Source organism: Berghia stephanieae, chromosome 10 (genome assembly GCF_034508935.2).
Source record: "Berghia stephanieae isolate SIO BIC M18660-M18661 chromosome 10, UCSD_Bste_1.3, whole genome shotgun sequence".
NCBI lineage: Eukaryota > Metazoa > Mollusca > Gastropoda > Nudibranchia > Aeolidiidae > Berghia > Berghia stephanieae.
In genome coordinates, this window is record NC_088369.1 from 36052188 (window position 1) to 36062187 (window position 10000).

Here is a 10000-nt window from a genome sequence, read left to right on the forward strand (position 1 = left end):
TTATCTTTACAACCGATATTATCCTTCACAGAATTGCGTTCATTTACACACAAATTATTATCATTTCGCCCGTGTAGACAACAGTTTTGTTCATAGCAATGTTCATGGAGAGATTGGTTGCTTTCGTTGTAGAGTTTGGTACCATTTTGACAATTTTTATCTTCGTTTTTTTCGTTTACGAAATATCCGTTTTCTAATCCATAACGGCCTTGAACTTCATCGTCATCACATAACCTACTGTGTATTGTGTCTTGATTATGCGCGTTATGATTGTTATCACTATTGTTTTGGATATTATTAAAATTGTTGTTGCTGTTATTGCTGCAGGTACAATTATTGTTATTGGTATTTGCTAAAGCGAAGTCTTTGATGTTATTTCTACTACAAATCGTATTTCCACTTTGACGAATTGAAATCGTTCTGCGTTCAGGAATATTTATAACTGGGGCATCTGAATGTCTATTATTAGAAACGCTAGGAAATGTATTTTGTTTTATGTTGACACGGCTATCATCACCACCACCACCACTACTACTACTACCACAATTACCACAATGGATATGGTGATTACTAAAATTGACACTCCCGCTATGTCTCCGCATGCAATTGCAGCCAGAAGGAATCACCTTTTTTTCACCGACGTTCTCTGAATTACCTTTGATAAGGGGTGAGAATTCCGGATCTGTATTGGAATGTTGTAACAAAACAGAAGAGTAAGAGTTACCGTCCCTGCTTTCTCTTCTTGCATTACTCGTGGATGGTAAACTGGATTGACGTAAAAACAATAAATGACTATTGTCCTTTTTAAGATTCAGGTGGGTCTGACAACGAGAAGAAGAATTCTTGCTTTTGTAACTATCGTTTTTGTCACTCAGCACTACACAGGAATTGTGTAATCCCCTTGTACTTTGATCTTGAACTTCAGAGAATTGGTGCTGCCGTTGAGATGTTGAAGAAGATGCTAGTAACGCTATTGACGATGGAGATGAATCGGAATGGTGATAATTATATCCACTTTTGCGTTCTGGATCAGCGTTCTTTACACTTTCAAATAATTTATCAAAATCTTCATTTGCACTTCGAATTAATGATACATCAAACGATTTATGACTTTCAACACGGAACTGTTCACGAACACCAACAGGTTTATTATAACTTATATCATTATCATCTTTATTGTTAGAGTTGTCCTGGCACTTATAACCGTTTTGATTAGAATTCTTGTAATCACCACCACCACCACCACCACCACCACCACCACCACAATAACCACAAATGACACTACTATTACTACTACTACTTCCACTCTCTGGGACCTTCTCACATCTGGAAAATTTCACTTTTATATCTTTATCCGCCTCATCAAAAGAATCCCTGCTGTCTCGTTGAGGCAGTGATTGTTGTTGTGGTGGACGTATTGAACGACTCGATGATGATGATGAGGATGATGATGATGATAGTTTTGAAAACGGTCCAGTTGTATTGGAAGTGGGAGGAGAAGAAGACGAATGAGGAGGAGGAGGAGGAGGAGGAGGAAGGGGATGAGGAAAATTGAAGTCTTGTGAATGTCGATGGTGATGATGTTGACGACGAGAGGGAGAAAAACGAGGAGGACAATATGCTACTGGTCTTTTGTCCGCCTCCGTCGCTAACACGGTAGCTGCTACTACTGTTTCTGTCGTCGAATTCGGCTGCTCGCACGCGCGTTCACGGTGAGCAGTGGGAAAATGCGGATGTTTACTGGCGGGCCGCCCTGACGGCTGCTGTGATGGTGAGCGAGGCGTTGTCGCATTACAAATAATATTATCATGCGAATATCTATAATAGTCCTCCTTCTTGCTGGAATGCTCATCATCATCATCATCATTATCATCATCATCATCATCATCATCATCAGCTTTTCCCCCATCCCCATTTTTCGTCTTCTTTTTCGACTTCCTTTCCTTCCTCTTCTTGTCACTCCCCTCTCCTCGTCTAATTTCGCGAACAACATCATTACTTCTATAATACGGGTTTTCCATTAGCGCTAATTTCCTGCCCACATCATTTTCTCTCATTATGTTAGTAGAATATTTGTCTTTATTACTGCGTGTGCTGCTACAGTGACCAATGCCGCTATCACCGCTGTTACTGATACTACTACTACCACCACTGTTCTTTATGTCGTGTAAATATGGTTTACAACGACTCCTATCGCGTAAAGCTTTTACTTGAGAATCCACAAGAACGTTTGACCGATTCACAGATTCACTATTTGTACTTTTACCTTTGTTGCTGGCAATGCCTTTACTATCGTTTTCATCGCCGTTATCATCAAAACTTGTAATGTATGCACTGTCGTTTTCATAACTGGTTTCATTGCCTCTCCGATCATCATCATCATCATCATCATCATCATCATCATCATCATCATCATCATCATCATCATCATCATCATCATTAAAGGAAGAACGTTTAATACTTTTGTCATCCTTGTTACAATTACTACAATATCCATAGCCAATACGAGCTTGCACATGGCTGTCACAAATCAAACCAGATTTAACACCGCTAGGATTTCTCAGCTTAATTCTTTTTTCCTCATCCTGACGATCTTTGCTAACTCCATCAACGTTTGGACCATCGGCTCCGGCATTTGACAAACTTAAAGTTCTTGTCATCTGAATTTTGTTCGACGTTGATAATAATGACTGCCTTTTTTGGTAAACATCATGGTCAAAACTTTTAGACAAATATCCCCGAGAAGAGTCTAAATGTACATCGCCAGCATGACAACTTAATCTATTTTTATTTACGTTTTTATTACCCCCCATTTCCAATTCCCACTGATTTTTTTCAAGTTTTTCCTCATCCAACATTCGCCTATTCTTTTCTTCCCTCCCATTATCTGCTCTCTCACTGCTAAATTCTATAGGAGAAGTTTGTTGTTGCATCATTTTGCTGGAACTAGATCGATAATCACATTTGATGCATCGCTGACTGCCTTTGCAAGAACATAATTTCAATCCGAGGTCGCAATCATGACTTTTTCTTCTCTCATTACTCACAGAATGGCGCGCGTTTTTTTCTCTATCAGAAGTTAATTTGGAGTCGACAGTGTTTTCAGAAACTTTGGTATTGTTGTCTTTATCTTCCTCGTCTTTATAATAATAAAAGGTATTGTCCTCTTCTTCTTCGGTGTCAATGTAATCCACAGACTGTTTCAAATTCCGCATTGGTTTGTCATTTCTTAATTTTGTATTTTCGTGCGAAACATCAATACGATCAGTATAATTGGAACAGTTCTCAGGAAACTCGCAATATTCTCCACTCTCAGATCGCGACTTTCTACCAACGCTCCCTCTTCTTCTTCTTCCTTCTCTTTCTCCTCCTACCTCCTCTCCTCTTTTTCTTCCTCCCTTTCCCATTTCCACTAACATTTTTGCTCTCTTCTCTCCAAAGTAGCCTAATTCATTTTCTGGGCTACTTGTGTTGAAAAGTCCATCAGCGGAGAGAACTGTTGTCATTTCTTTATTACCCCATTTACCGATATGGTCACCATCTACCGCTCTCCGACTCTCGGTAACGCCTCTTATGCCGGAAGGAAATTCACAAGACGAGAATGAAGCGTGAGGCAAACAATTTCGAGCAAATTTGGGCGACGCCTGTGCACGCTGCTCGTCTCTCTCGTTTTCGTGCTTTGACGTGACTCGATTTTCTAGCTTGTCTCCCTTTGTAACATTAGTACCCATCATGCTGCTTTTGTCATTTCTTTTAGCTAATCCAATTTTGTCCTCGTAAGACGTAATTTCTTTGCCTTTTATTCTGTCACTTTTGGTATAGATATAATTATCTCTCCTCATACCAACACTGTCCGTATAATCAAATTCAGGTTGTTGTTGTTTTACATCCGACGCTGATGATGATGAAATGGCGCTTTCACGTGAATATTCCATATGAGGCAGATTTGCACTGTTTCCAAACATGTCGTCGGCGCAAGGGGAAATAATAATTATGGGAGAAGGAACTCTCTCCACCTCGAGTCTTTTCTGATTTCTAGAACGTTGTGAGTTCAGACTGCTGCTTCCGCTACTTCCATCAGGACTGGAGGTTCTTTCCGTTGAAGGGTACAGTATGTCCCTGTCCAGAGATCTCACAGCCGGCGGTGATTTGCTTCTGTCAATTTCTCTACGACGGTTTTGGTCCAAAGATCGAGCTGTATCCAAAGATTTTGATTTTTTTGTTATTGTACTCCAGAACACTGTTAATTGATTACCCTTCCTAGTTTCATTGTTAACAGCGTTTCCTTGTTTGCTTGCGTTACGTACTTGCTGCCCAATGTGAGCTTCACTTTGGGAACTTTTACAAATAGATTCCTTTTGAAGATATGTGTCCTCCTGGATATATTCACAGGATCGGGTTGAATGCTCTGGGGTGTGAATCACTCCAGGACTTTTGGCACAATAGTTTCTAGAGACTTCGGAATAAAACTTTGTAGCGGGGTTTTGCTTCCCCTCAAAACCGTGTCCACACTCATTACTATCAGAAAGTAATCTTTCCACACCGACCTTCTGTGGAGATGTTTGTTTTCCATAACATCTACAAGCTAAAATCCCACAGGTTCTAGATTCTTGGTCTTTTGAAATATTTTCATCTGAAGTTATCATTCTTTGATTGTCATTGCCAATGCTTTTTGCATCGTTTTCAATTTGATAAAAAATAAATGCATCGTCGTCTTGAGCCTCTTGGCGTATTGGCGATTTTGGTTTCGTAGTCTGGACTCGAGAACTGCGAACTGCATTTTCCGACTGTCTGTTTTTTGCTAAAAGAGATCCAAACTCAGGCTTACTATCGTCAAACGACCCTCCTAAATGTAATGGCACTTTAGATTTATCTTGGTAGTTTCTATGCACATTGAGGCAGCTGTCACTGTTTATACAAAACTCGTTCATTGCTAAATGATTTGCTTCATTCGTCTCTTTTTTCTTAGCGTCATAGATATCAAAGCTTCTCGCTCGCCTGTTATATGGATCTACATAAACAAGGTTAGCACCATAATTGGAAGCATCGATCCTAGAAGATGACGACGTTCCACTAGATATTGAGTTTTCATTGCTGGAGCCGTGCTGTCTTATTCTAGAATATTCTTCAGAATTGGAATATGAATGTCTCTTTTGTGGTGGACTAACTTTTCTCATAGTAGGTGAAACGTTTTGAATCTTTTTTTTCTTTAAATCGTTTTGATTAACAGACGAATCGCTCCGACCAGGATAAAGAAATCCTGTGTCAAATGATCTGCGTGTATAATTCCTGTAGGGATCATTTGACATGTTTGGTGTGGAGCTCGTATAATCTTTTTCGTTGCCATGATGCAGTGACAAAGAATGACTTCTTTGTTGATGTTGTTTTAGATGCGCCTGCTCTTCTCTTGAAAGCCTTTCATCAAAGGACCGGGTTTTCCCGTAAGAAGGCTTGACAAAATAATCCCCTTCATTTGATTCCACCGACGTTTCAACACTGCTGTCATGGCTGATTTTTGTCATATATGGTATGTATTTTTTGATAAGAAGTTTATTATCCTTAACCCCACGTCTAGGTTCATCTACAGAACTACTTAAAGACGAAGATCTATTCGACTCCAATGAATAATTCTTCTTGTTTATTCTACCGTCACAAGAACGACTTTGATATATATTACTTTTTTCTTTAACATCGTATAAACTGTCTTCTTTGTTCAACGTTCTTTCCTGGAATGATCTGCTTTGAGTGGAAAATTTCTTTTGTGGATTTTCAATGCACCCTTTCATAGTTGCTCCATTGTTTTCATTGATTTTACTAGAAACATTTAAATCTTTAGAAGCTTTGACACGTTGAGATCGATAATAGCCATCAAGTGCGAAGTCAGGATGTAAAGAGTTGCAACCATCAAAAGATCTGCTTTTGTTTTTCACCTCTTCCATTTTTTCACTAGAGCATTTTAAGTAGATGTTACCCGAATCGTTTGTCGAAGTTTTTCGAAGTAATCTTTCATCAAAAGACGATCCCAAATGGCTTGGAAAGTCAGAGTATCTATGTGAAATTGATAGATTTGACCCTTGCCTTGTATTTGAGTCGTTGCCATAAGATACATTTTTATGCTTCTGTTTTGAATTTATATAAAGCTGTCTCCTACTTTGAATCGCTTGTCTGTTGGCGGGCTGGGTCGATGAAAGGCTCATTTTATTTTCTGAACTTCCAGTCATATGCCTGTCAAGGTTTGAATCTGAAGTTTTCGACATATTATCCCCTAGTGTAAAATGTTCTAAATTTTGATCTGAGTCAACTGTTCCATGAAAGGATTTTGAATGAGGAGTTAAGTCATCTGTGTATCTTTTATTTTCTTCCATGGACCTACTGCGACTCCGATTACCAGGCTTGTTTGTAAATATGCTTTCCGGATGCAAGAGATTTACTTTGTTGTCGTTTAAGTTTTCACTTCCCCTTCTCCTCTGTTCAAGTGACATATTTGAGTTTAAGTGCCTAGGCTCTACATTTCTGTCTGTACTTTTTATACTTCCTAGTTCAATGGACTTTCCTCTAAAAACAGCTCTCTGTTGTTTCGTTATAGAGTCTTGTTTTGCATTCATAGACATGGAATTAAAATTTCTCCCTGAGATTAAGCTAGATTGCAAGTTTTCAACACCAGAAACAAGGCAGTGATCCGATTTATAAATTCTTTTGACATCTTTTATATCTGGTACACAATCTTCATCCCACTCTAGATCAATAACATCAAATGATTTGGAATTTACTTTATCTCTTCCATGCCTCTGAATAGCTGCTTTCTCAAAGGATTTTTGTTGACTCTCAGGGTCACTGGTTTCAAAGTTAGAATGACTGTGACAATCGAACGATTTTGATTTGTGAGATGACAACATCTCTTTTTCTCTCCCTCTTGATTCGCCCCTAATGTCAAAAGACCCCGCTCGTCCAATGACGAGACCTGTCTTTTTGTGACTTTCTGAGCCTCGTCTATACTTATCATATTTCAAACTTTTCTCGCTAATCTCACAGTTTACATTGTTTGCATCTCTGCTACGACTTCTGTCTTGTTTGAATTGTTCATTACACATATCTCTGTGTTTTTCGGAAAATTCACTTCCGGAAAAAGATATTTTAATTTGTGGATTTTCTTGTTCTCTTCCAACAGAAGAGCTTTTTCTTCTTTCATCTGAAACTCTCGTCTCACACACAGGTTGATCATATGTACATGCATTGTATTCATTGGTCTGATGAGAATGAGAGTAATCAAATGTAGCAGCTCTTTGGCGGACGAGTCTAGGTACCCTGCTTTCTCTATTTAAATGTGTGGGGGATTTATTAGAGTGCCCGATGAAACCAAATTCTTCATACTGATATTCGTTGTCGACCTTGCTCTCGATAAATCGTTGTTGAAGTAGTTGTAGAGAATCCAACTCAGATGTTGAAACACAAATGCCCGATTCTAAGTTAAGCAACTCAACAGAGCTGGGCGAAGTTTGAGTATCGACACTAACATATGTCGTACCCGACTTCCGTCTACCAGAGTGTCTGATGTTCTCCGGTGGTTCGAATGGTTCGTTTACAGTAGTCGGAAGGGAATATTTTTGATATCTCGATTTTGTTTTGAACCTGGCAGCGGCGTCTTCGATTTCAGTGTTTGTACACGATGGTCTGTGATGAACTCTAGTGTCGTGGGATACACTACGCTTCTCGAATTTCTTCCTCTTTTCTTTTGCTTTATTTTGAGCTTTAGCAAATTCTTCATACGTTAATTTTTTAGTTGAAGGCTGAGCCGTCGTTGTCCATTTTCTTTCTTTGGTGGTGTCGTGATTTAACTTTGACAAGGATGCAACAAGTGAAGGTTTTGGCGATTTCTTTTTGCGACGGGCAGATATATTACTCGCGATTGTGGGAATATCGAGTGTCAACTGCGCTTTGACTGCATTCATACGACGACGTGAAGTGGTGGGTGATTTTTTGTTGTGATCGTTGCTGATATTGATGCTGCTGCTACTGTGTCTGTAAGAATGATGTCTTTCTCCTCCAAATCTCTCATCCTCTGCCCCACCTGTAGGAGACACTGCGTGGAAGCTCCGACTATGCTGGTGACTATGATAATCAAAATCTTTCCTTCGTCTTTGCCTCGTGTCAAAAGAATGTTGTCTGACCGTATTGCTGACAAAAAGACTACAGTCATCTTCATTTTCAACACGAAAATCGCCTCTTGAAGAAGGAGATGTTTTGTACATTTTAGATGATTTGTGACAAAAACTTTTACTTTTTTATTTTTTATGAGCGCAATGCTTACATATTTTATTTCCAATGATAAAATCTCTAGTTCAGCCCATTTTTATATGTTTTTTGCACAAGGACATTGACCAAGGTTCTGATTATGTGACAATTTTTAGATTTATATCCTGAATGAAAAACATTACACTCGTATAATTTTGAGCCTAGACTATCGGCCTCCATATTTGGTGAGGACAGATGGTATTTTTTACAATAAACAAAGTGTTAACAGCTTTCTAAAACATTTTTTCCCTACAGAAACATTTTATTTTTTTCAAAACCATTTGTGATATTCGGACACAAAAGAGTGAGGCGCGGCAATATAAAATAACTTTTTTATTCTTTATATTCTTGCATAGATTTAAAAATTTGATACATATTGATTCTAAACTAGATGTGACGTCACAGAAATTTGTGGCTGACGTAATCCTATCCGTGTCACATAGTAAAGGAATAAATTTAAACAAAATATATGAGCTGGCTTCGTCTGAGAAAGAGCGAAACCAGACACTGGATAAAGAGATATGTTGCTGCTTTGCGTGGATTTTCTGATTCGTATCTTATTATCCTACCGTCTTTACAAAACGTTTCAGTCACTGTCTGAACTTGTGTAATCAGGATCTTTTGTTGTCACTATTTATTTAGTCTGCCAAAAAAAAAAAACCCATTAATTCATCACTCATTTTAAAAATGTGTGAGTTTCATGGCTTTGTCTATTTAACAGAATTTTCTGAGATTTTATCTTTGCTGTTCAAAATATTCCAAAACAGCTGAATAACTTCACTTCATAATTTCTATAGCAAAGATATAAATACTTGTGAGTGTATATCATCCTTCAACATAGTGACTTGGAAATACGGGATTGTAAAAAGCCATTGGATAATAGAGATGTTGGTTGACGTGACAAGATTTGAATGGGGTGTAGAGGCAATTTGTCAGCTGGATTGGATTACAGCCTGTGGATGAAAAGGATGAGTTGTGTGAATAATGACGAACATGATGACGATGACGATGATGATGGTGGTGATGATGATGATAGTAGTTGTAGTAATAGTAGTAATAGTAGTAGTAATAATAGTAGTAATAGTAGTAGTAGTGGTATTAGTATAAGTAGTAGTAGTATTAATAGTAGTAGTAGTAGTAGTTGTTGGTGTAGTAATTATTGTTGTAGTAATATCAATAGTACTAATAGTTATTATTGCTAATACCATTGTTGTTGTTGCAATACATGCAAAGATTTCATTTTGTAAAAAAAAAATTATTTAAATCTATAGAAGCGTACAAGCAAATATAATGTAAAAAAAAACAAAAAAAACACCAACATATTTTAGATTCCCGCACTAAAAATTCGTCTACTATTTAATATAGTATGTTGTCTTGGCTGAGAATGCAGCCATGTTTAATAAGTTATCTCCCGTACTTCAGAAATAGGCGTATTTAAACATTTGGGCTGAATACTCGTCCTTCAAATATCGAGATAGATTCAAATAACTTTCAGCATGGCAAAAATTCTCAAACCTGAGACCTCGCATCCTGGAGAGTTTTTTTTTCTAAGATGAAGGTCATTAAATCGATCGATATTTGAAGGGCGAGTTTTCTGGATATTTTTTTTTCTAAATACGCGTCTTCCTTGAGTACGGCCGATATCTGGTTAATAGGCTCCAACAGTCGTGACGTCACTTCCCTCGCAATGACGCATAGTAACTTAGTA

General features: G+C 38.1%; 1 protein-coding gene across 1 annotated transcript in view; it reads right to left on the minus strand.

The window, feature by feature from the left end:
• Positions 1–10000, minus strand: part of LOC144981059 (uncharacterized) — a 242817-nt gene that overhangs the window by 98613 nt on the left and 134204 nt on the right. Inside the window, exon 2 of the mRNA XM_078929154.1 lies at positions 1–9245. This exon is cut by the window's left edge and continues 1250 nt beyond it. Within this exon, the coding sequence (XP_078785280.1) occupies positions 1–8249 (8249 nt within the window). The 5' untranslated portion in view covers positions 8250–9245. The remainder of the gene's footprint in view (positions 9246–10000) is intronic.